Here is a 27,633-nt window from a genome sequence, read left to right as displayed (position 1 = left end):
ACGTCTTTTAAGTCACAATAGTTGACCTACTTTATGGTGACCCCCGAATAAAGAAATCTCCATCAAAGTCACATGTTTATCATAAATGAAAGTAGACCCTTTTCCCCCTTCTCCATGATTTTATATCAAAAGAAACTACATGAAATGAGATTAATTCTTTCAGTTTATTATTCCAATGAAAATCTTTCCTAAATCAATGCTGGTACCCTGGTATTATGCATGCATCCCTCCAAGTGCCACACCCCTGCATATGAATGAATCAGCCCAGATCAGCCGAGTCCAAAGCCCAAAGACTCTTCTAAAGGCCCGTATTCTGAAGTCGGGTTTAACTTAGACCATGGTCTAACTCTGGGCTAAATTATGGGGAGCCAAAAGTTCAAAAATTCTGTTTGTATTTCTTATGTATACTATTTTGCTTCCTTTTGCTTTCATAATGAAGAAAGTCCTTCAGTTATCATTCCCAGACAATTATAAACAATTTGAGTGTCAAATGAGTTAATAAAGTGGATGTGTACTGTTAATGATTTGTGCCCCAATTGGCTCTCCATACTTAAACCACAACTTTAAACCAGGGTTTAATTTAAACCGGAGTTCAGAATACGGGCCTTATTAAACAACTCATTCATGAAGTATTCTTTGAGACTGACACGCAGGTGGAGCATTTCACTTGAAAAATTTCATCCCTTACCCACACCATGTCCCCACCCCCACTTGTGGCACTGCCCACGATGCTACACATTTCAAAAAAATATTTTGCAAAATATTTCATTTGAAATACCTTTCAAACTTACAAATGTTTATCATTTGAACCTACATGTATAACTGGGTATAATTTTGGAGACTAGTCGAGAAAGTACCGGTGAAGGCGGGCGCGTGTTGGAATGTAGTTTTGATTGTGTGGGGGGGGGGGGGTATAAAAAAGGTTGCATTGTTTTGAAACATGAAAGGAATTCTCCGGCTCCCACCCCCTATCTTTCTATCTCTCCCTCACACTCACAGATGGGGGAAAAGTCAATTTATTTCTGAAGTGACCTTTCCAGACAAGGGAACCACGTTGCTTCTTCTTTGTTTCCCCAAAAGTTTCATTGGCTATCGAAGCCGAAGGTCCAATCAGCTCAAGTGAGCTGGTTGTGTGTTTACTTCCTGTTTTGAGCATGCAGACAATGACTTATTTTGTGTATCGAGGGCAAGGTCGAGTGGGATTAACATTTTCGGAGCTCTTTCGTGTTGGTGTGTAAATGTGAATGTGATACAATCATTGATAATTTTTGAAAAAATTACCTCGGTAACATCATTTTTAAACCTGTATCAAGTATTCAAAAACCGTTGTCATCATTGTTTTCTTGTCATTTTGTTATTATTACTTGAGTATTCGAGTTATCCCAACGTCATAATCGGGATCTGCCGAACATTCGATTAGTGTAAATTTTGCTAATCGATTGGCGATTGGCGGCACGCCATTCGAACCATTCGATCAATTGATGTTTACTCCTAGGCCTAGTGGTGTCATACGTATATGAAAGTTGGGTTTATGACCTCCTAATACATATCAATGTTGCTCCAGAATTTTTTTATTTTGTAACCAGACAGAAGATTATTTTAGATATATATTTTTGCCTCTGTATATATTGATTGAGCCTTAAAAATAACTTGTTAATATTTCCAGGTACCTTGCTCGCGGGCAGATGTTTTTAGTAGTCGTTATGTCTCTGTGCTGGAGAAAAGAATGCTGATGAAACTCATAGAATTTTGTCTTGATTATGAGAATAGGCAAGATGAGTATAAAGGTAAGTTTTATTTTGTAAAGTGTATTTATAAAGAAATTTCAATCTGATTTTTGAGGGCTGGTATCCAGATTATTGAATTCAAATTTACCAGAATTTCAAAGAGAATTTCACCTGAACTAAGTTTGGCGGAGACCTAGTACTAGTAATCACTTTTCCTGTTGGTATGTAAAGGCCACCGCACACCTTACGACCCGACCAGTCACCGACTGGCTTGCAACTGGGTGAGGGGAGATGAATCGCAAGGTAGTCATAAGCCTCGACACCGCACACCTTGCGATCCGATCTGCGACTCACGCATGCGCTTTTTGCTTTTTGGCTTTGCAACTGAGGAAGTGCGCTTACTACTGCGTAAGCGCGTTGTTTATCATATACGCGTCGTGCAACTCTGCTGTCTGATTGGCTGGAAGTTGGATTGAGCTTGCGATCCAGTCATAAGGATTCGACATGTCAAATCCTTACGATTTTCCTTGCGACTTGTCTCTGACCGGTCTGCGACTCGAAGCTGACAAGAGCTGTGACGTCACATCTCCCCTCACCCAGTCGCAAGCCAGTCGGCGACTGGTCGGGTCGTAAGGTGTGCGGTGGCCTTTAGTCTGTTACAAAAATGCTAGTTTTTGTTCAACTTGCTCTCATTTATTTCTGCATCAGTTATGTTCATACTTGGGACGTATGATCTTTTGGTAATACCACATGTATGTCCATGAGGATGAGGGGGTCAAAGGTCAAGTTTTTGTTCAATTTGCTCTCAATTCCTTATTTCTGGATCAATTATATTCATACTTGGGACATATGATCCTTGGGTAATACCACATGTGTGTTCATGAGGATGATGGGGCCAAAGGTCAAGTTTTTGTTCAACTTGCTCTTATTTCTACATGTACATCAATCATGTTCATATTGAGCACACTTGACATGCACACTTGAATTATAAAAAGCATTATTGCCTCGATATTTTTTTTTTGGTACAGGAAACCTTGATTTTTTTTAAATAAAAATTCTTCTTGTAGAGACATATGGATATTGGTTTCTTCGTTTATAGTGGTTTCTTATGTGGAATATAAAGCATATATTCACATTTTGATTTCAGGTGACAATACAAACTATCCTCGGCAAGCTGGATGCACTCGTTATCTTTCCTCAGCTTTGCTTGAAAAATATAGCTTCATCCAGCTTGCCTTGAAAGTGATAGATAACCCATCACCTTTACCAATGGTGATTATTTGATTTAGAGGTTCATGTATTTTTCTTATTTTGGTGAAGATCAGAATGTGTCCAACGTGGCCTTCCTCTATCTTCCAAGGATCCCTAATAGACAAATAATATACAATAAAACTTGCAAAGTCCAGAGGTTTCAAGTAGTGGAATACAATCTTAATAGATTTGCCTGTTTCTTAGCCAAACAATAAACTTGAATTTACTGTTAGCAATTGGTACGTATGTGGAACTTTTCTTCATAGCCTACAGTACATGTATGTGTGCTTATTAAAGAGTGGATCTGAGACAAGTAACTAGACTCTCTGTGTTTTCATGCTTACATAACTACAGGACCAGCACAGCTTCTTGCTCTCACCAATCTCTTCCTTGCCTCTTCATCTCTGGCTTTGGATGGCAGAAGCTCTATACTTAATATGTAAATGATGAAATGTCAAATATCACTGATCAGGACACGGAATAACCATGTGACTTTTGCTATATATTGAAAACATACTTGATGCCCTAAATGAAGGATGGGTTAACTGCTTCTCTGGGTATTTTGTGTACATTTCATACAAATGGATGGTATTGGATCAAGAGTGAATTACCAGCATATCTATCAATATTAATCACTAGTAATCATTTTAATAAACAAAACAACACAAAATTGGTAGACTCAAAGAAATTATGAAACTTGGTATTTTTATTATTGACCTCACAATGCAGAATACGCAGACAAGCCATTTGCAGATTTTCTTCACTCCCGCAAGTTGAGTGCAACTCTTCAACACTTTGTTATTCATTCCATTGCAATGACTTGTGCAGACACTCCCACTCATAAGGTAACAATTTAATTATCAGATATTTTCTATATTGATATTTTCATAAATATAATGATGATGATATATAATAATAATGATCACAATCACTTCCACTCTATATTTCTAATTAAAATGCTGATTGAAACACCAGTTTGCAAAAAAAACAACAAAAAAAACCCTTGGCATCACATAGATTAGGTGACTTTTCCTGTCAATCAACTGTGAAACGTCCTTTCAGAGTTTTGAAAGGAGTGCAAACCTATTGCGTCATGAATTTGGATGATCTTTTGCTTTCTATTTTGATGTATTTTCAGGCACTTCAAGCTATGAAATATTTTCTGAGTTCATTAGGTCGCTATGGAAATACTGCTTTCTTATGGACCCTATATGGCAGTGGTGAACTTCCACAGTGCTTTTGCAGGTATTCTATTCTTTACAAATCATTCTAAGATCCCGGTCAAATGATTGGATGCACTTAGTCACATGTATTTCAGTTCATGAGCACATAAAATTCATTTCAAATCTTTTCAAACTTGTTTTCACTCACTTGCTCTCCCTCCCTCTTTGTAACTTTGTATACATGTACCTGTACTACATGTGTGTATATGGGCTACAGTTGTTTTACCATACCAAACACTTTGCATTAATTGCATTATATTAGGTTGACTCTTGAGCTTACTAAATTGAATGAATGCGAGTCAAAACAATACTGATTTCTCATATAGAAAATTAATCCCTTGGTAACATGGTTATTCACATTATAAGAAAATGGTTGAGGGATATTTACATATGTAATAGTTTGAACAGATCATTATTAAACTTCAATTCAATTCAATTTTATTCACATCTCTTTAAAAACATCAAAAGATCAAGTTTACAAATCAATATAATATACAACATACATTATACATAACATTATAAAAGAAATGGTAAAGATGAAGTGAGGAGGATGTGGGGGATAAACAAAAGGCCATTGGCCTGTCAAGGTAAATCCCTGAATTTACCCCACTTAAAAAAATAATACAAAATAACACATTACAAACACAAAGCTAACAACATAAAACAACATAAAAGGCAATAAATTAAAAATTAAATTATTCATATTCAAACTTATGTAAATACAATTTATATTTTCTCCTAAAAGAACAAGTAGTTTGACTTTCTTTGAGGTCATCTGGCAAGAGATTCCAAGACTGGGCCTTTAAAACTGACAGTTGTTCTTGAAAAATTATAATGGTAAAAAGGTACATACATTTTATTGGCATTTCTTGTGCAATATTTATTTATGTTGATGTTATATTCAAAGTATTCATTAAAATATTTTGGGAGCAATTTTTTAGAGTAAGAAAACATATTGCAGATCATTGATATAACTTATTGTCATAATAATTACGTTTTGTATCGCGTATTGTATTATTCAATCTATTTCTAAAATTAATGTTAGTGGTTTTGCGATAGATTGTGGGATTTTTAAGGTATTTTTTGTATAATATATGTTCATGTCTACTCATTTTTTTAATATCTATAGTAATCCACGGTTTAATATTTTTATGTTTCTTTATTTTCATTCTTTTCTCTGTGAAACAATCATTATATTATTTAATGTATATTTCAATAAAACTTTCATACTTTTGATTTACATCATCAATATGATCTAAGAAATTTCACTTAACAGACATCAATTTAAGACAAAAATTATCTATGTTGACATCACTGAAATCTCATGTTGAATAATACATTTGAGATGAAATTATAATAAAAGGAGTGAGATGATCACTCACATCTGTTGTGATAATACCACTCATTTCTACCTTTTCTGGATTATTACCAAAAAAAATTATCTAAGGTAGTTGCAGAATGTGAAGTAATACGTGTGGGATTAAATATTTGTGGTATATAACAAAATGATATAAAGTTATCAATGAAATCATTAACATAGGATATAACATCCAGTTTCAACAGATCAACATTGAAGTCACCCATAATGATAGCTTCCTTCCTCTCACCCATAACACTATTTAGAGGTGCTTGTATATCATTAATAAAAGATTGTACACCATGGTGAGGTGGTCTATACATAACAAGAACTATAATATTTTTTACTTTATTATATATTTCAACTGAAACTGTCTCAACAGCATCAGTAAATACTTCCAAGTCTGTTCTTCTTTTGAATTTTATTTTATTATGAATATATATTCCTACTCCACCACCTCTTTTCCCATGTCTAGTATTTTTTAAGAAAGAATATTGTGGAAGAGAAAAAATTGTATCATCATCGTCACTCTTGAGCCAAGTTTCAGTGACACCGATAATTGACATAGGTCTATATAACGTTTGAATACAGTTAACAAAATTATCGAAATTGCGTTTTATACTGCGGCAGTTAAAATGAAATAAAGTAACAGTAGAACAATTATCAAAATGCTTTGTACATTCTTGAAATTCGTCAGGAGTTTAAATTTTGTTATCAGGAAGAAATTCTTCATTATTTAAAGAAGCTAAAGATTCATATTGCCTTGAGTTTCTATTACAAAGAAAGCAATTATTACAAGTAGTAGATATTTGCCTATTACATAAAAGACAAGTACATGACATAATACAACAATACTCTAGTAATTACAATGCAAAAAAATAGTGTGCAAAATATAAAATGAATTGGTAGTACAAATGGATAACAACTAGACTTATGTAATACATTGTACATGCTCATACGTCATATAACATTTTTTATTGTTCATTGTTCTATAATGTGAGCATAAAGATACTTGTATAATGTTGCATCAGCCTGTGCAGTTCTAAATGATGACATTATCCTATTTTCTTTAGATCATCGACAGAGTTTATTCTTTTCTTCACAGATCTTCCATACGTTGCTTTCACCAGAACAGTAATCTTGCCATCCGTGGACCAAGCAGCAGTCACATTACTGTTGTTGTTCATTTCATCCTTTGCTTTTTGAAGCAAGATTCTATTTGTTGCTGTCAAGTCTTCCTCAATTCCTATGTGTTTTCCTTTAAGTTGTTTGCGATTCTTGATGACTAAGTTGCGAACTCGGTAAGATGAAAACTTGACGATGATACCTGTAGGTCGTGGAGGCTTCTCCTTATCCACTGGACGACGAGGAGCACCAACACGATGTGAACGCTATCAAAAAACGAATTACCCACCGCAATTACTTCACTCTTTACCAAAAACACTGACATCCATACATACCCCACAAGACAAGCTATACAACATCAATATCACCCCCCTCTGACTAGAACCACACTCGCACAAAAAAAAACATCATTTACACAGGTCCCAAATACTGGAATGGTATTCACCAAAGCCTTAAACAATATAGAAATATAAACACCTTCAAAAAACACCTAAAACTTTCATTTCTTAATGAGTACAATGTATGAAACACATGAACTGCTTTATCTTTTCCACGATACTTGCCTCTCGACCCTATTTCTCTTTCTCCTCCCCTTTCCTTTTCTGCTGGGCACATATCGTTTCTTTTTGTTTTGTTTTTTCCCCCCAGTTATTTAATATTCCCTTATCCCTCTAACCTATGTAGTTACTGCCCCCCCCTTTCTTTCCTTGTTATTCAAACCTATTTTGCCGTTCTTCATATATGGTCTAGATTGTCTTACTTTACTTTTAATTACATACGATAAAGATTACTACAAATTTATCCTAAGGGGCTTACAATTACAAGCTTCGCTTTTTAATAAGTCCCTCATTTTCATTAACACATGCTAACTGTAATCTATAATTTGTCTAATCATCAAAATGTATCTTGAACAAAAAATTGTATACATTTCATCTATTTCCTACGAATTTGTTAATTGATTATTGAAGTATTCTTATGACACTTATTCTGTTTTGTACATTTATACATATGTATATATATGTTTGTTATGTTTATTATCAGAAAATGGAAGTGAAATAAACTAAACTGAAACTGAAACGGTCAATATCACCCAAAGTCACATTGACACCGAGATCTTTGTTTGCGAGATTTACCATCACTGCGTCGGTGTCTTCATGATCGCTTTCTGGGATTCCGTACAGTCGGAGGCAGTTTCTCCTTGAATATTGTTCTTCTTCATTCAACTTGGCTTTCAGTGACTTGATGGCATCTGTTGTAGAAACTTTCTCTTTCTGTAGTGAAGTCAAGATGGAAGCCTGTGTCTGCAGCTCAGTTTCTAGATCCATTACCTTGCTCTCTGTATGTTCCAGTCGTTCACGAAGAGCTTGTATCTCCCTTGTCATAGCTTCAGCGAACGATACTTTAAACAAGTCCCTGAATTATTTGCTCTTGAAGTATTCTCTAACCTCATCACTGATTTGTTCACATATATCATGGGTTTCCTGAGATTGGGCAGCCATCTTCTTTGCTAAGCGAGTGTTATACATGTGAAATCTCTTGAAGCAAGTCTTGTAGCAAGTCAAATCAGTATATGAATGAACCAGCAATAAGATTAATCCATGTACAATAGGCAAGTCAATCTCATCACAATAGGATTCTTCTCCAGATCATAATCCAGGCATGAATAGTAGAACAGTGTAGTGGAACAGAATCAAGTGGGCTGGTAGAGAGAATATACTCACTCAAAAGTAAGCTAGTGGGACCAGAGTATCCAAGTACATATTTCAGGCAGAATGAACTTCAGAAAAGTTCGTAAAAGGAGGCGCGATAGCTCAGTCGGTAGAGCGGGGGACTCGTATTCCGGTGACCTGGGTTCGATTCTCACTTGGTGCGCTAGTGCCCTTTGGTAAGGCATTAATCCTCAGTACCAGGTCCTTCGGAGAGGACCTTAAGCCGTCGGTCCTCTGGTTGCTTGCTTACAAGCATTCATGCTTTCTTAGCAATCAGGTAAAAAAATCACCACCAATAATATCGCAAAAAATGCATGGTGTATCCAGATGTACATACCATCACAAACTGATCCAGTCTATTACCTTAACATTATTATGTAATAGTATATCCAATAATCATAGTATAAGGTAAAAAAATGAGCATCAAAGAGAGCATCGAGAGCATACGTAGAGTAGGAAAACCAAAAAAACCCAAAAAACTTGAGTTCAGATAAATTGTATAATGAACTCATGCTCATAGATCATTTGTACAGTATATTGAATCTGTTTTAAAGACATTATTGATATATGATTGTTTTTCTGATAATTTTGTTTTGATTTTTATTTTAATGCAAATTAAAAGCAATTATCTGTTTAAATATTGGGAAAAAAATTAGAAAGGAAAAAAAAATAAGATAACTTAATCCTAAAATGACTCTTGGTTCATACTTGCATCAGAAGGTATATATGTACACCACTTTGTTGTTTGCTCCAAAATGTAGAAAATCAGTACAAATTTAACTTTTAGCTAAATGAATAATTTGCGGGATTATTTTAAATACTAAGCCAAGATTCTATTCAGACTCCCTCCACCCTCTGACTTATTTATTTCAAAATATGCCAGTCTTTAAAAAATGCAACAAAATTCTTGATCAATTATCTTTTTTATTTATTCTCATTTAGAATGTGTGCAGTCTTTGGTGGTATTTGTGTTCTGAACAAAAATCTTTTTTTTCAAATTTTCATTTAGAATGTGTGCAGTGTTCGGTGGTATTTGCGTTCTGAACGATTATCTTTTTTTTAAATTTTCTTTTAGAATGTGTGCATTCTTCGGTTTTATTTATGTTCTGAACAATTGTCTTTTTTTTTAATTTTCTTTTAGAATGTGTGCAGTCTTTGGTGGTAATGGTATTTGTGTTCTGAACATTTATTATTTTGTTTATTTTCTTTTAGAATGTGTGCAGTCTTTGGTGGTATTTATGTTCTCAGGACTCACATCAGGAGTATGGTTACAGATTCTGAAAATAAGTAAGTAATTGGAATGACTCAGAATTACACATATTTTGAAGCCTTTACACACAGGTAGCAGTTAAACCTATTTTGGGGTCTGATAAATGTCTTTACATAATATTTCACGATATCGGAACTGCGAAACCGGACATCACAAATTCTGTCTCAAAAATGTGCAAGATTTGAAAGTAACTTGTTAGGGAGGGGGGTCAATTTGCCCCTCCCCCACTCATTAGGGTTTAAAGTTTTAAATATTGTTTTCGCATCTGCTCAATGTAAACTGATGACGGACATAATGTATTTGAGTTGTTCATCTGTCCATCCGTCTGTACTTTTTCATTCAGTTTATATTACTCAGGCAGCATGTGTCATTTACTTCGACCATCTGGGCCAAGTTTGATTTTTCACTTCCGTATTTAACCCTTTGCGTGCGACGGGCTTCCAGCGACGGGCTTCCACAGAAGCCCAGCGAGTCGTTCACTTAGCTACGACGGGCTTCTACAGAAGCCGAGATATGTGTGGTTTAATTCAATGAAGTTTTTCAGCTTTTTCGTAATTGTTATGTACTAAAACCTCCGCCACTATATCCTTTATAAACCTATTTCGATAACAGATTGAAAAAAATATACAGCTACATGGGGAAAAATCCCAAAAATAGGAAATCATTTCAACTTTACCCGAGTTTTTCGTTGGAGTCTGACGGGGAGGATAAATTTTGTGACGAGCACGTACGCGCGTACAAGGCCTGATCACGTGATTTGTTCTGATCACGTGATTTGATCCATATCGTTGTTCTGATAGATATACGCTAACATCTTTTCTGCAAGATCATCACGTAATAAGCTACGCGTTTATTCTCCATTTTCGTCTTATTTGTTTAATCAAGAAGATATCACTCTAGATAGATTGATATCTCCTTGGTTTCATCGATCGATTGTATTTTCAGAAAAACAAAAAGCTTGTAATGTCTACTTTAAGCTGATCTCGGTGCACTTTTGAACTTTTTCCCTCCCTATCATCCCTCTTCTCATTATTTTTGTCTACTATTCTGAAAAAAAATAGAAAAGAAAGCAGTTAAGCACACCATTCATCTTCTACTCTTTTCAAAAGGGAAACGTCCATGTAGTTCATGATATCGGCACTACCCAAACAAAAGAATGTCTGGGCGGCCACTCAAACAAATTCCTTCCGAAAAGAGCAGGATACAGATGGTCAACGCCCCGAACAAAAGGAAGATTAGTGTTTATCGGCAGGATGACCCATTGAATCTTTTCGTACTTAGCAATACAAAAAGCTTTTATGAATCCTTTTTTTTCGACCAACATACCTATCCCCCAAAAAATGTCTCATTTACCGATAACACAGGGGCTTATGACATCCGTCAGTGATTAATATTGCATAAAAACGCTTCCCCTGGGTGATGATGCATATAAGGATGAACGAAGAATCATTTAGGGAAATTATTTTTAAAAATATGTTCAGATGTCACGGAGAACGAGAGAGAATGAGAGACAGAGATAAAAGGGGGAATAGACAAGTGCGCTTTTGCTAAAATTCCATGAATATCTACTTAAACGAATAACAACATGACTTTATTTTTTGGTTAGATTACTTTTAAAAAATCCCACAACGTTTGTTATTCGCAACTCGGTCCTCAGACCCTTGCCAAACTGATGACTTTTTATCATTATTCTTGTTTGACCTTGCCACCCCCCCCCCCCCCCCCGATGGAAATGTTCTGACCTACACTCTAATATTGCTTGTTTGTCTCCTCTCTCCGATTTTCTGTTTTTAATTGCGAGTAACGCGATAGAAAAGATGAAAATAAAGATCGTCCTGGCCACTTTATTTCCCCGTTACGACCAAAAAAACACATCGCATTTGGGGCGCTTACCATGGTTAGCATATAAACCAAAATATTTGGAAAAAGATGTTATCAGGGACAGCAATGTTTTTATGGTGCAGGGGGTGAAGCGGCTAAAAAAAATCACAATTTGTTAATTAATGTCATTTCACAGAATGTATTTATAATAGGTTAGGTTTTAGAAGCTCTTCATCTTATTTCCTTTTCTCTCACAGATGAAAACTTTTGCATTGAAAAGTTGACGGAAACATAATCACTTCAAATGATAAAACCAATAATGAACCAAAAGTTTCCTCGCGCGAAATGTAGGAAATGGAATGATACAGGATGAGAAATTACGTTAAGCCACCCCTACAGAGAAAACACGTTTGTCTGGCGTGTCACCCGATAGAACCCTCTCAATCCTACAAACTTTTATTCATGTGTGGCCTACACCCCCCCCCCCCAAAAAAAAAAAAAAAAAAAAAAAAAAAAAATTGATACCGACCCAAATTTTATTGATTTTCCTACTTTTTCGCCAATTTCTTTTTTTTTTTACCAGCGAATAGCGTGGTAGAAAAGATTCATAGAGGAAAAAAATTGTTTCCGTTACTGGAAACAAACATTTGGGGGGCTTACCCTGGTTAGCATCAAAACCAAAATATCTGATTTTTAAAATAAAAAACAGGGGCCACTGAGCGTTTTTGATAATGGAGGGGTTGAGCTGAATGTGGGAGGGAGTGAACCGGCCAAAAAAATCACATATTTATATAGACTTCGGATTTTTTAAACATGTTTGCTGAAAGGGGTGAGGACTGAAACTTCCTACCAACTCCGCCGCCTCTGTACTATTAGATTGAACAATCAAAACGATAGAGACAAAAATGAATTCTAACTATTGTGAATGTTTTTTTTAAAATGATTTATCTATTAATTTGTTTTCGGTTGTGAAATCAAGGAGACAATAGAACAAAACGAAGGAGATAATCGAACAAAACGAAAGAAATAAAAAAATCACTTGTGATTACGGATGCTATAATTTATTCAAGAAAAAATACTTTCTCTTACTTTCAGTAATTGCTATCATGGCTCTTTTTGAGGGAATAGTATGATAAAGAAAGAAACGTAGAAAGTGACAAGAAGAGAGCTGGGAGGTATGATTTCAGACTTACAATTTTACTCACTTCTATTCGTTTAACTCTTTGAAATAATTTCAGGATATTACAAATCGAATACCGGTGCGCAAACCTCAGGAACAGAAATATTTTATTATTATAATAGCTGCGTGGAAAATCGAACTAAATGAGACATATAATTTATGAAAAAATCTAAAAAAGAATATTACTTTTAGTGAAAAATTGAGGCCTCTGTCTTGCCATAACCCTAAGCCCCAAGTTCACAAAAAATAGTTTAGTTGTGCATTTTTATACGATGATGATCATCATCGTATTGTCTTTTGCGAAAGATATCTACCCACTTTATCAATATAGATAACGTCCCCCACCTCAATTTGTAATTCGCGCCATTTTATAGAATGAATTTGTCATGTTAGGTTTTGGAAGCTCTTTATCTCATTCTCTTTCTCTCCCATGTGAAAATTTTTGCACTGAAAATTCGACAAAAGCATAATCAGTTCAAATGCTAAAACTAACAATGAACTAAAAGTTTTCTCGCCGGAAATTGAGGAAATAGAATGAGAATTTACGTTGAGGCATCCACCTAAAAAAACCATGTTTGTTTGACATGTCCCGACAAACCCCTCTCAATCTTGCACCTACCCCCTCCCCTTAAAAATTTTAATTTTTTCGCCTGTTTCTTTTCTTTTTTTGTCTTTTGTTTTTCTGGCGAATAGCGTAGCAGAAAAGGATCCATATAAAGAAAAAAAGACAGGTTGACCTTTTATTTTTTTACGGCAAACATACTTTTTGGGCGCTTACCCTGGTGAGCATCAACACCCAAATATTTGAAAAAGATGTATAAATAACAGGGGCCGCTGAGCGTTTTGATAATGGAGGGGTTGAGCTGAATGTGGGAGGGAGTGATCCAGCCCCTAAAAATCACAAATTTATGGACTTCGCGTTTTTGTATACATTTGCTATATGGGGGAGGGGGGGGGGGGTGGACTGACGCCTCCTACCGACTCCAACGCATCTGTATTTAATTGAACGATTAAAAAGATAGAGACAAGACGGGATACAAATCTATCATGGTTTATTTATTACTTTTATTTTCGGTTGTGAAAAAATCCAGAACGGTTAAAAAAATGAATAAAATGAAAGAACAAAATAAAACACTTTTAAATTCAAAGCATCTATATTAAATTTAGATGCTACAATTTCAATAGATAAAAATAATTTACTTTCTCTCATTGTGACGAACAGTAATCGGTAGCATGGTTATTTTGGAGGGAAAAGGGAGATAGAAACATGAAACGTAGAACGAGACAAGGAGAGCGTTGGGAGGTATGATTTCAGACTATTTGAGTCACATTTACCCCCTTCGCTCCTTGAAATTGCAACAGGAAAACAAATCGAAGACTGGTATGCAATCTTCAGGAACAATTTTTTTTTTATTACAAACTATAATTCATGAAAAGAAGAAACCAAAGGCGATTTTTAGTGAAACATTGAGGCCACCGTCTTGAAGCCCAGAAGCATAGTTTCGGACTTTCGTTGAGCTTGAAAGACCTTTTTTTGCCCCCCCCCCCCCCCCCGACGAGCTTGAAGACCTCTATTGCCCCCCCCCCCTCCCCCCCCCCCCCTGACGAGCTTGAAGACCTTTTTTTTGCTTGTCAATTTTTGTTCTGGTACGAAATCCTTTATTTGTGATTGATAACTTTTTTTTTTTTTACTTGTTAAATTTTTTGGCGGACGGTTTTGCCCCCCCCCCCCTGTGGAAAATCCTAGGTACGCCACTGGTTGCGCAGCATCATCATCGTACTTGCAAGGGAATATTCACCCTTTTTTTTATTCATTCTGGAAAATAAAGGTATTTGGTATGCTGTGATTTCACCCAAAAACGGATTATCGTCGTAATTATACACTTTGCAAATGATCTGTATACAAGGGGGTAAAGAGACCATTCATGAGTAGCGTGACAATAGGCAATGAAAAAAGCACCAGAGCAGACAACAAAGCGGTATCGATCGAACCCGACTTGTCCGCGCGTGCTGATTGCCCTTACGCATTTTTGTACACAGTGCCTATTGACTTGGGAAAAAGCGAAGATTTGACAAAATAACACGACTTTTTCCTCGTAAATTTATTAACTATTCTGTTGATTTGAGAAGCGAGACCTTTAGTTCTAGAAAGAAAAATGTCTGATCTTTCATCTTTACACTTACTAAAAATCCTGAAAATACTTCAGTTTGGCGCAAGTAGCAATAAATTAGGAAAACACCGCCACAGATCGAAATACCAGCAATGTACAAAAATGGCTCCGCCGCAGGGAGAGGTATCCGGTTTCGCAGGCTCGCACGCAAAGGGTTAAAGTTCGATGACATCACAAGGGACAATTTCAACTTAGTATCAAATTTCAAATGGTTATCTTGACCATGTGAGGGGTCAATTTGTGAAAATGTCCCATTTATGTCTAGTGAGACATCAAATTGTTTGTCTTATTGTACTGAACAAATACCTTTGACCTCCCATTAAAAAGTTGTGACCGGAAAAGTCGAAAAGTTCAACAAACTTTCATTAAATGGCAAATTACATGTACATGAAAAATGTAAAGAAAATTCATTTTTTGTGTTTTTTCTTTTTTTTTAATGTGTGTATTTTTTTTTATTACCGACTTTGATAAGTTCATCTTCAGCAGTCCTTATCCAGGAGACATGAGGGTCAAGACAAGGTCATTGGGGGTAAAGTAAGCTCATTTAGGAACAAAATACATGAATATTGTGTATGAGCATGTGTAACATGTCATAAGATTTACAAGGTATATTTGGGGTTAACTGTAATGATATCCAGCTGCTGGTGACCATGGTGTCAAATTGCCTGATTGCTTTTTATCTGACCAACTCTGCGCTCTTTTTCATTGCAGAGTCAAAGGCAGATATTTGTGTATTCTATTGATTCATCAAGTATGTTTTTATTTAAAATGTTATTCGCTTTGATTATCTTTTCTTTATTTCAGTATCAGAGGCATCATTGATTCAGAGGGGAAAATTCTGAAGTGTAGGTATGTAATGGCATTATCAAGATCATCCCAGCAATAATTGGATTTGAATAAATAGAGAAAAATCAACCAAGCATAATACTGTAAATTTTAAAGAAAGATGGACATTTCAAAGGTTTGCTTATTTTCACATAATAGTTATATGTACAACACACATGACATGCAATTGAGAGAGCCAGTGATTACTCACACTCACTATTTCTGTTGTGTTTAGTCATATGTATATCATAGTCCCATTTTGACCACCAGGAAACTTTGGAATGAATGATTATAGGTGCACTGAGGTATTGTGCAGTTTAACAAGGAAAAGGAATTTAAATTTCTTGTAATTCATATAAGTTAAATACAAGAGAAATGGTGAGTCTTGTCAAGTGTCAGTGGTGTAAAATGTAGTGTAGGTGCAAACCTGAGACAGTTTTGTGATAAAAAATTCTCTGTAAACGCATGCTACAATCTCTTTCAGTCCATCTGATATTTCCGAAATCATATTTTGTGAATAGTATTGTCTTACTTTTATCTTTGTTTCAGAAATCTTATTCTGGAATACAGCTTTACCATTGGAAAATCAAACCCATATAATGCCAGGTAAGTTGGTTCAAAGTAGGCAGAGTCAGAATAGTTTTGTTATTGAATCTACCAGTGTTAATGGAATCTGTTGTTCTGACAGCTTATGGATGTTAGAAATTTGAACAACACACAGAAACTATGAAAACTGCAAGGAATTTTATGTTCTTTGAAATTAAGATGCTTTGCATATATCATAAAGATGTAATAGAATTGATTCCCGAACTATATTTTAAAAACCAGGGGCAGTATTCTGAGGTCATTTTATCTTTAAAATATTTTATTTTATCTCTTAAAATGAAATTGGTATTCTGAGATGACATTTTATCTTTCAGATAAAATTCTATCTTGCGTATAAATTTTATCTTGCGTATCTATGATAATACGCAACAGAGCAGTGGCTGCATGACGAAAACCTCCATTTGAGAACACTATACCCCAATTTCCCTCAATCAATTCTCTTCTCCAAGTACAACAAACCCACTGCCCCAAGTTCAAGTATCAAAACACCTGTTTCTTGACCTCGGTCCGAAGATAACACAACAGCCTGAGCGCAAAGCATGCCGCCATTTTTTTTACTTACTTTCCTTATTTCGAGGTCGATTTTCTTCGTTCTAAATTGAAAATGGACTAACATTGGATTTCTGAATACAATATGCCTTTTAAAACGTGATTAAATATCGAATACAATAATTTCATTCGGAAGGTCCTACTACAGGCAGAGAAGTCTTACGTAATAGCACAGCTGTTGTTTATCATTTCGTCCTTGGCTCAACGCTCATTTACTGGCCTGTGGAGGTGAAATTGAGACAACGGGGATTACCTGGCCAAGAAGGGTTTATCGGGGCTTGGAAATGTTACTGAGATTTTCAAATGAAAATTGGGGTAAAGAACCGCAGTTTGCAATCTGAACTGCGGTCTTTCTCCAAACGGAGGTTTGACGTAATGTGCGTAGACATACCCATCGCGTATCTGGACATTGCAACGCGGATGATGTGCTTGCGCCCAAGTTACTTTGAAGAAAAAATAAAAGAAACTTAAAAGAGAGTAGGGGCTATTTTATCTCCGCGACGTTGATTTCGTTAATATTTCTACATGAATTAACTCCAAATGTTGACATGAAGATGAAGAAAAATTATATATTCATTGAGAACAACACCTTAAAGTTATTCCTGTACAATTAGGAAGTATTTCATAAGACTTTTCTTGACTAATATGTCTTTGAAATGATGCTTGAAAAGATGTGAAATAGACTTCGAAAAAAAGATGAGAGTATTGTCATTTTTGTTAAAAAGAAATCTCTGAAAGACGCGCAAGCGTATATTGCAAGTGTATTTGAAGTCAATAAATTGATGCAATCTCACTTCTTTGCCACACCTCCTAGCGGAAAGGATTTCCATTGGTTGAGTGATATGAGAGAGCTATAAAAGCACGTTTCTAATTGGATATTGATTAAAAAATAGGTGTGTCTTACAGAGATAAAATGAAGAATAAAATTGTTCTCAGAATACCAATTCGGAGAGATTTTAAGGGTATTTTATCTCACTGATTTCAATGGAGATAAAATACTTTATTTTAACTTAGATAAAATGGATCTCAGAATACCACCCCAGAACCAGGATTAACGTGTCACACCTTATCACTTTCCCATCCAAAATTATTGTGCTGTATGATATCTCTTGCAAAGGAGGTTTTCATATCATGTACTATTTGTTAGTGCAGAGGGCGCTTTTGTAATCGCAAATTCAAGTCAGGATAGTCTCACTATGTATCAGCTACACAGACTGCCTGTGCTTGATGCATTGCGACCAAAGTGTGCCTCAAATATTTGGTACCATTCACCAAAGATGGCACCAATTGATCTGGGGCAAGAAAATAAGAGATGCCAAGCACAGTTCCGTAGTTTGATTTCATTAGATGTAAGGTTTGAATTTGACGTCTCTACACATGTCATCTTCTTGCTCAGTACACCCTCTACATACATGTATGTCATCTTCTTGCTCAGTGCACCTTCTACACATTTCATCTTGCTCAGTGCTCCTTCTACATATGTCATCTTCTTGTTCAGTGTACCTTCTACACATGTCATCTTCTTGTTCAGTGTACCTTCTACACATGTCATCTTCTTGTTCAGTGCACCCTCTACACATATCATCTTCTTGCTCAGTGCACCCTCTACACATGTCATCTTCTTGCTCAGTGCACCTTCTACACATATCATCGTCTTGTTCAGTGCACCTTCTACACATATCATCTTCTTGTTCAGTGCACCCTCTACACATGTCATCTTCTTGTTCAGTGCACCCTCTACACATATCATCTTCTTGTTCAGTGCACCCTATGCACATATCATCTTCTTGTTCAGTGCACCCTATGCACATGTCATCTTCTTCTTCAGTGCACCCTCTACACATGTCATCTTCTTGCTCAGTGTATGGTGGGCCGTTCCCGCCAAAACGCATGCCAAAACCATACGCGTGCAAGCCAGAACGTACGCATGGTTCTTTCATAACGTACGCGTGGATCTGTCACAACGTACGTATGGTCTTGACAGAACGTACGTATGGACATTTTCTATTATACTTCTATGACATTCTTAACGTACGTATGGTTTTGGCATAACGTACGCTTGGTTCTGTCATAACGAACGCGTGGTTCTGTCATAACGTACGTATGGTTCTGTCATAACGTACGCTTGGTTCTGTCATAACGTACGCGTGGTTCTGTCATAACGTACGCGTGGTTCTGTCATTGCGTACGCGTGGTTCTGTCATAACGTACGCGTGGTTCTGTCATTGCGTACGCGTGGTTCTGTCATAACGTACGTATGGTTCTGTCATAACGTACGCGTGGTTCTGTCATAACGTACGTATGGTTCTGTCATAACGTACGCGTGGTTCTGTCATAACGTACGTATGGTTCTGTCATAACGTACGCGTGGTTCTGTCATAACGTACGTATGGTTCTGTCATAACGTACGCGTGGTTCTGTCATAACGTACGCGTGGTTCTGTCATAACGTACGTATGGTTCTGTCATAACGTACGCGTGGTTGTGTCATAACGTACGTATGGTTGTGTCATAACGTACGTAACGGTTCGTATCTTTTAACACAGATATTGGAATGGCCAATCGAATTTCTCGTTATATATAATTATATGCGGGGTATAGCAATTTGTCCGATCGAGTGTGCGCTTGCATATGTGCATGCATACATATATATATATATATATATATATATGCATGCATACATATATATGCATGCCCATTCCATATTATAACCAAGGAAAAGGAAAGAAGAAGAGAAAGGAAAGGATCGAGGAAAAGAGTGACGCATTTGCCGACAGAAATTTTGAAGAGCTTCCTGTCATTGTAGAGGGAAAAATCAGCTCGTGCTTCACGCTCTCACGATCATATCATTTTTTTAAATCACTGATATGAGGATTTAGGCGCGTAGCCAGGGGGGCGGTGGGGGCGGTCGCCCCCCCCCCCCATAAAAAACGCCCCCAAAAAGAAAGAAATAAGAAGGGGAAAAGGGAGAAAAAGAAAAAGCGAAGGGAGAAAAGGGAAGAAGGGTATAGCTTTATTGTTTTTTTTTTCTTTCTTTTTGTCAAAAGAATAAAGACCTAAACGAGATGTTCTTCTCTCTCTTCATACAAAATTTTGCTTCCGTGCTCCGCGCGTGAAAATATCAAAATTGCCTCTCCCCTTTGTTTCTCACACCTTTTTTTCTACTCCGTTTTTCTCCTTCCCGGCCATGGTAATCACATTCTTGCCAGAAATTATAAAGTACACATGGGTCTAAAGAGTATGAGAACTATTTTTTAAATTGCACTGACACAAAATTTCGGCTCTTCTGTTCAGAGCGGGTAAACTTTTATACCGTCACTCGATCCCGAAGTCCCCAAATGCTATTTCTTCCGCTTTTCAGCAAGCAATTTTTTGGCAAAGTATCTTCTCAAAGGGGGAGCATTGAATTCGTGCCGTGCTATATGCAAACGTTGGTACAATTAAATTTTATTCTAAATTTATATTGCTGCACATCCATCTCCTGTCCTGTTTTGCGCCATTGATTTGAAATTTTGAATATCACAGAAGTTTCTCAATCATACAAAAGGAAGCGCTTAATCTTATGAGCGAAATTACACAATTTTTTTCTTCCAAAATAACTCACAGAAGTTTCCATGCTTCGCTTGCATGGGAAAGGAAAAGTCCCTCTTCAAGCTTGGATCATCCGGGCATCATCCCTTTCACATTTTGAGCTACGTTTTTCTTCGTATTATTTATAGAAATATCAAAATTAGAGCAGGTTAAAGTTTCAAAGAAATTTCTAAAATTCAGAGCTTCAAGCCATTCGCGGGAAAAAATATTTCCTCCCTGCATATACCCGCATCTACTATGTTTTGCGAGTTAAAGAAATTAATGTGGCTAAAGCTTTTTACAATCAAACCTGATGTGACTAAGGTAGGCATTTTATACATGTACCACTTCTGTTCTCAATTTCTTTTTATAAAACGTCTTAGCTTTCGCGCTTCGCGCGTTAAGAGGAATGATTTTGAATTTCTCAATCTTTTCCCATTTTGAGGGCGCTCATCTTTTGAAAACGGGGGGGCGTTTCATGAAAGGACTTGTCGGACGTTTTAGCCGACAAGTCCCATTTTATCCGACAGTTACCATAGTAACAGTACCTCTCAGCCAATCAACATCAGAGAAAGATGTCAGATCTGACAACTTGTCGGATGAAAATGTTGATGAAACACTCCCCAGGTTTTGTTTTTAATCACAGCAAGTCAAATTAATTCGAGTTGATAAGGGTATAAGAGACGCAAGAGACGTCTTCTTTTGATTCAAATTTGATGAGATATCAAATACTTCGCGCTACAGAGTCAAATTAGTTGAATGTTTTAATGTAGGGGGTATTGATTATTTAGAAATGTTTTTTAAAGGTATTTAAAGAAATAAAGAGCTTGAAAGAGCTTGAAATAAAGGGCTTGTTTTAGGTCCAAAAAATATTTCGCACGCGCTTCGCACTCGCACCAGTGGCGTAGCTACGGGGGGGGGGGGGGGCCTGGGGGGCACATGCCCCCCTGAGATTTGGTGTGCCCCCCCCTGATAAAAAATTGGCAGAGCAAAAAATAAAGGAAAAGAAGAAGAAAGACAGAAGAAAAAAAGAAGAGGAAAATAAGAGGAGGAAGACGAGTGAATGAAATTATGTGAGGGGAAGACTCCCAAAAAAAATGTTACTATAAACAATTTTTGCTTGCGCTTGGCGCCAGAATTGCCTGTTCGATGAGATTCATATCTTGCTCAATAGGCTGATATGGTGCAAGTTTTGAAGTCAATATACAAAACATATTTTAGCTCGAACATCGTGCTTTCATAATTTTTTTTCATTTACAAATTTAAGTGCTCTGTAAAATGTCCGTTTTATGGTTTACAGCATTTTAAGCTCATGCTGCGTGGTCACAATGTTTGATTTGCCAAGTTCTTATTCTCTACGTGTATTCCATAATGTTCCATTAAACAAATGTATTCAGAATGCTCAGATTCTAGGTCTAAACCTAAAACATGCGCGATAGCCAGCATGCTCTTTTTTAAATTGTACTTAAATTATCAAGTTTCACATCAGAATATCAATAATTGTCTGCTCACGTTTCACGATCGCATTATTAATGATACCCAATTAACTATATCCTATTTATGATTTACAAAATATGAATAGAGTGTCCCGCTTTTAAGTCTAAAATCTCAATTTTCTTCCTCTCGCGCTTCGCGCTCACATTTAGTTACATACCTATCCCATTTATTAATACAAAAAGTGCCTAGAATTACCATTTTTTAGGTTGGAATTTAAAAAAAATTTGCTCGCGCTTCGCGCTCGCATTATTGACATATATACCGTCTTCGTGGGTAACTGTAAGCAGTCCTTAACAGGTCCCTTTTCGATAATGCTAGAACGGTAAATAAAAATTTCTGCTCGCGCTTGGCGTTCGCAGTAACCATCTAGTTGCATACGAATCTTGTTCAGGATCACACATAACATTTCCCACAATATCAAATTTTCAGGACAAAATACATGAAAGTAAAAAAAAAATGCTCGCGCTTTTCATGAGGCTTATGAGATTATTTCATGTTTATGTTGTTTTATAAGAATAAAACTAAGAAGTGACTGATCGGGGAAAATATAGGTGAAGATTATTTCGGGCCCGGTCCCCTAATTTTTCATTTCATTTCATTCATTGGTTTCTGCAACACTTTTTCATAAACACATGAACAAAGAAAATACAATTATAATATACGTATAACTGACAAGCAAAACATTGAACATAATTGTATTTTCTATTAATACATATCGATTTTTAGAAGGTTGCAGGGGTTGCCACTATAAGCTAAGCTTGACTGCGTGGCAACCCCAGAAAACAATAATTATTATTCATCCAACATATCTTAACGTAAGGGTGCAGGTGCGAAATGACGGGGAGGGGGGCGCTTGGTCCTCACAATGTATTTTTTATTTTGATTCTTGGTTGTTTTTTATTTTCTTGTTTTGTAAATTATGTGTTTCATTAGATAAAGAGAAAGAGCAATTTTAAGATTAACTCTGTAAATATTTATTCAATAATAATGTTTTAATACCTTTTTTAAAGGGAGAAATGAATCTTAACTGTTTGAGTGAATCTGGCAATGTATTCCATATGTCAGGCCCATGATGTCTAGTGTTTTATGTGCTAATAGTGTTCTAGGATTGTCTAAGTGAATATTCTGACATGTCCGTGTTGGGTATGAATGTAAGTTGCTATTATATGAAAAGAAATCGGTAAACACAGGAGGAAGCAGTTTGTAATGATATTTATACATAAAAATAGCTATTTGTATAGTATCTATATCAAATACGTTTTTAGACGATAAAAAAGTGGATCAGTGTGTGAAAGATATGTTGATTTTGTGCAGATCCTAACACTTTTCTTTTGTAATAAAAGTAAATGTTCAAGGTTAGTTTTACTACAGTTTCCCCAAATAATGTTACAATAATTAATATATGGTAGTACCAATGCATTGTATATCATTAAAAGGGAATGCTCTGGCAAAAAATACTTTTATTTGTATAACATTCCAGTTCCTTTAGCCATTGATGAGGATATATTGCTTACGTGTTGGTTCCATGATAAATGTTTGTCTATTGTAATACCAAGAAATTTAACATAATCTTTCTTATCTATGGGCTCATTATCAATTATAATGTCTTGGGGAAAATCGTCATTCTTATGAGTAGTTTGAAAATGAACAAAATGAGTTTTACTTATGTTTAACGATAACTTGTTACATTTAAACCAGGAAGAAAATTTTTTAAATTCCAGATTCATTATATAAATCAATTCATCTACATTTCTGTGAGATAATAAGATGTTGGTGTCGTCAGCATATAAAATAAACGAAAGAATTTGAGAAGAATTTACTATATCATTGATATATATTAAAAACAGAAGTGGTCCCAAAATCGAACCTTGTGGCACTCCACAATTAAGAAAGGACAACGGAGATCTAATATCATTAATAGAGACGAATTGTTGTCGATTTGAAAGATAACTTTTAATCCATGACCAGGCAACTCCACGTATTCCGTAATTATATAATTTATGTAATAAAATTTGATGGCCAATGGTGTCGAAGGCTTTACTCAGGTCCATAAATAAAGCGATTATATGACTTCTTTTTGAAAGAGAGTTAACAACATTATCAAGTAATTTAGTTATTGCAAAATCGGTTGAGAATTTTTTTCTAAAGCCGAATAGGGCGGGAGTAAGAATTTAATTTAATGACAAAAATGAATCCAATCGTTTGTACACAATTTTTTCCAATATTTTTGACAAACATGGTAAAAGTGATATAGGACGATAATTTGTAACTTTAGTCGGGTCATCTTTTTTGTAAACCGGGACTACTTTTGCTATTTTTAATAAATTGGGACAACAGCCAGTAGAGAGAGATAGGTTAAAGATATGTTCTAGTGGAAAGACAATGCTATATATTACATGCTTTAAAAGTTTTGTGCTGATTCCGTCATATCCTTTAGATTTTTTAGATAAGGTTTCAACTATCTTAAGTATTTCATGTTGATCTGTTGGAATAAAACACATTGTATTTGAGTTGGGCTCGGAGGGATACTCAGTAAAATTCTTACCATCACTTTGTATTTTTGAAGCCAGGTCAGGACCAATGCCCGTGAAAAAAAGATTAAACGCTTGAGCAATTTCAAAAGGTTCAGTAAATAATTCATTTTTAACTTCAAGTTTTTCAATTTTATCATGGGGTTTACTTTTGTTTATTAATTTGTTTATGAAATTCCAAGTTGCATTCAAATTCCCTTCTGCGTTTTTTATTTCTTTTGAATAATATATTTTTTTCGAAGATCGAGTTACGCCGGTGAGTGTATTGCGATACTTTTTATACTTGATAAAATTATGTTCAGATCTATTAGAAATGAATGATTTATAAAGTTTATTACGTTTTTTGATAGACTGTAAAATTCCTCGAGTAATCCATGGATTTCTGATTTCATTTTTACGCTTCTTGCTTTGAACAAGTGGTATATTTTTATCATAGTAATGAGTGAATTTATCAATAAACAATTTATAAGCAACATTTGCATCATTTTCTTCCAAAACGTCATCCCAATTCTCATTGGTTAAATCTTCAATCAAAGCTGAAATAGTATTTATATTTTCTTTCCTGTATGTTTTCCTACTCTTTTTTTTGTTTACACTAACTTCACATTCTGAAGAAATAAAAAATATTGGCAAATGATCCGTAATATCATAAGTAAAAACTCCACAATTGTTATCATTGTTAAACGAATTTGTAAATATATTATCGATCAATGTTGCTGACGTGGACGTAATTCTAGTAGGTATGTTGATGCAAGGATGAAAAGCATATTAGGAAAGTATATTGAAAAATATGTTTGCATTATTATTGCTATTATGATTCCTTACTTTATTAGAGTTATTATAAGATGGTTTGTTATATAAAATATCTGATAAATCAATATTGAAGTCACCCATTATATAGATTTGTTTATTTTCACGTGATATCTTCTCAAGTTCTTTATCAAAATTATCAATAAAATTGCCGATGTTGTTATTAGGGGGTCTGTATAATGTTCCTACTATCATATTTTTACCAAATTTGTTTTCTACTTCAATAAAGAGAGTTTCTATGTCATTAATGTAAATGTCTGATCTTACTTTGTATTTTAGTTTTGAGTTGATATACATTGCCACACCTCCTCCTCTGCCTCTTCTTCTATCAACATGTAACATGCGATAATTAGGTATATTGTATATGTCTGGGGAATGTGAACTCAGCCAAGTTTCAGAAACACCAATAATTGAAAATGAAAACGTGTTTAGGGAATTTAAAATGCTTCTACAGAGTCAAAATTTTTACTTATGGGCTATTCCACGGTTACTCACGTTACACGTACGTGCAGTCGCCGCTGGCTAACGTCAGCTTAATGGACGACGCCATATTGCCAGATTCAGGCAGATTTGGCCCGCGCCCTCTCCGGCTAACGCTCGGCTAAAGCTCGAACGCCATTCACCCATACACTAATTCCCCTTGATTACCGTTGTTAAAAACCTATGTCATATCTTTTCCAGCATTTTTGTCTCACCTGCATAGCAGAGTGAGACTATAGGCGCCGCTTTTCCGACGGCGACGGCGGCGGCGGCGGCGGCGGCGGCGGCGGCGGCGGCGGCGACGGCGGCGTCAACACCAAATCTTAACCTGAGGTTAAGTTTTTGAAATGACAGCATAACTTAGAAAGTATATGGACCTAGTTCATGAAACTTGGCCATAAGGTTAATCAAGTATTACTGAACATCCTGCCTGAGTTTCATGTCACATGACCAAGGTCAAAGGTCATTTAGGGTCAATGAACTTAGACCATGTTGGGGGAATCAACATCAAAATCTTAACCTAAGGTTAAGTTTTTGAAATGTCATCATAACTTAGAAAATATATGGACCTAGTTCATGAAACTTATACATAAGGTTAATCAAGTATCACTGAACATCCTGCATGAGTTTCACGTCACATGACCAAGGTCAAAGGTCATTTAGGGTCAATGAACTTTGGCCGAATTGGGGGTATCTGTTGAATTACCATCATAACTTTGAAAGTTTATGGATCTGATTCATGAAACTTGGACATAATAGTAATCAAGTATTACTGAACATCCTGTGCAAGTTTCAGGTCACATGATCAAGGTCAAAGGTCATTTAGGGTCAATGAACTTTGGCCAAATTGGGTTTTTTGTTGAATTACAGCCATAAATTTGAAAGTGTGTTGGTCTAGTTCATAAAACTTGGACATAATAGTAATCAAGTATCACTGAACATCCTGTGCGAGTTTCAGGTCACATGATCAAGGTCAAAGGTCATGTAAGGTCAAAGAACTTTGGCCACGTTGGGGGTATTTGTTGAATTGCCATCATATCTCTATAAGTGTATTGGTCTAGTTCATAAAACGTGGAAATAAGAGTAACCAAGTATCACTGAACATCTTGTGCGAGTTATAGTAGTTTTCAAAATCAGCACTGCTGCTATATTGAATCGCGTGATGCAGGTGAGACGGCCAGAGGCATTCCACTTGTTATGAATTAGCGATTGATGTTTTTCTGTTTATCAGATATCCTTCATTATACACATATTTTTTTCATATTTATAACATTTTTATTTTAATCACAATTTTAGTCCAAACGCGGGTCAGTTTTTGTTAACCCACGTTGTTTGTGCATGCCCACGTATAGCCTTACGCGTATTGAAAGGAATGATGTTGGGTCGAAAAACAGAATTGTTATTGTTTGTTCCTTGTTTGTTGGGGATGAAACTATGATGGCGACCAGTCACGTTTGACTGTACCGCCAAATAGTTAAGATTAATTAATTAAGGTCAAGGTGAGATAAGAGAAATGAGCAAGGGGCATTGTGGTGGGGGTGGGGGAGAGGGAGAGAGGGGGGGGGGGTTACGAGGGCCGAGTGGGGATACAGTTTCATCATGCAGTACAGGGCGTCGATGAACACTTTTATTTTTTTCTCCAAAATATGGAAAGTGACAGAATAATCAGAAAAAGGTTGATTGGTTCTGATTTTGAAAAAAAAACAGAATTTATCAAGATTGCTGTTATTCTTCATGGTTGTAGAATTTAATTTAGTTTCTCTGATAAGTATAATTCTTTCAAACAACTCAAATTTTGATTAATCGTATTTCATTTATTTCACTCTTTTCTTTCGCCTCGTTTTTTTTTCTTCCAAAAAACCAGGGAGCTGAAAAATATGAGAGCTAGAACCTAAAGATATGGGGTAGCTATGACGTTGGAGGGGGCTGCAG

The 27,633-nt window shown here is 35.9% G+C and overlaps 2 protein-coding genes across 2 annotated transcripts in view; one reads left to right on the top strand and one right to left on the bottom strand.

The window, feature by feature from the left end:
• Positions 1 to 19,733, top strand: part of LOC129256619 (rab proteins geranylgeranyltransferase component A 1-like) — a 37,403-nt gene extending 17,670 nt beyond the window's left edge. Inside the window, exons 7-13 of the mRNA XM_064097812.1 lie at positions 1,667 to 1,787; positions 3,708 to 3,823; positions 4,117 to 4,223; positions 9,605 to 9,679; positions 15,639 to 15,683; positions 16,209 to 16,265; positions 16,951 to 19,733. Coding sequence (XP_063953882.1) covers positions 1,667 to 1,787; positions 3,708 to 3,823; positions 4,117 to 4,223; positions 9,605 to 9,679; positions 15,639 to 15,683; positions 16,209 to 16,265; positions 16,951 to 16,981 — 552 coding nt within the window. The 3' untranslated portion in view covers positions 16,982 to 19,733. The remainder of the gene's footprint in view (positions 1 to 1,666; positions 1,788 to 3,707; positions 3,824 to 4,116; positions 4,224 to 9,604; positions 9,680 to 15,638; positions 15,684 to 16,208; positions 16,266 to 16,950) is intronic.
• On the bottom strand, positions 3,669 to 9,031 carry LOC129283295 (uncharacterized). Its single transcript, XM_064097813.1, has 2 exons — positions 7,817 to 9,031; positions 3,669 to 6,949 (listed from the first exon to the last, which is right to left on the bottom strand). Exons 1-2 carry the CDS (start codon positions 8,063 to 8,065, stop codon positions 6,614 to 6,616), a joined length of 585 nt encoding a protein of 194 aa, XP_063953883.1. The 5' UTR covers positions 8,066 to 9,031; the 3' UTR covers positions 3,669 to 6,613.
• Positions 19,734 to 27,633: the final 7,900 nt, after the last annotated feature.

The sequence above is a fragment of the Lytechinus pictus genome, chromosome 3, assembly GCF_037042905.1.
Source record: "Lytechinus pictus isolate F3 Inbred chromosome 3, Lp3.0, whole genome shotgun sequence".
NCBI lineage: Eukaryota > Metazoa > Echinodermata > Echinoidea > Temnopleuroida > Toxopneustidae > Lytechinus > Lytechinus pictus.
Note: the sequence above shows the minus strand (reverse complement) of the source record. Positions and strands in the feature narration are given on the sequence as shown.

Coding starts and splice junctions, on each gene's coding strand:
- LOC129283295 (XM_064097813.1), bottom strand. CDS start 8,065: ATGACAAGGGAGATACAAGCTCTTCGTGAACGACTGGAACATACAGAG. Junction 6,950..7,816: donor AAGACACCGACGCAGTGATG/GTAAATCTCGCA, acceptor GTTTTTTGATAG/CGTTCACATCGTGTTGGTGC.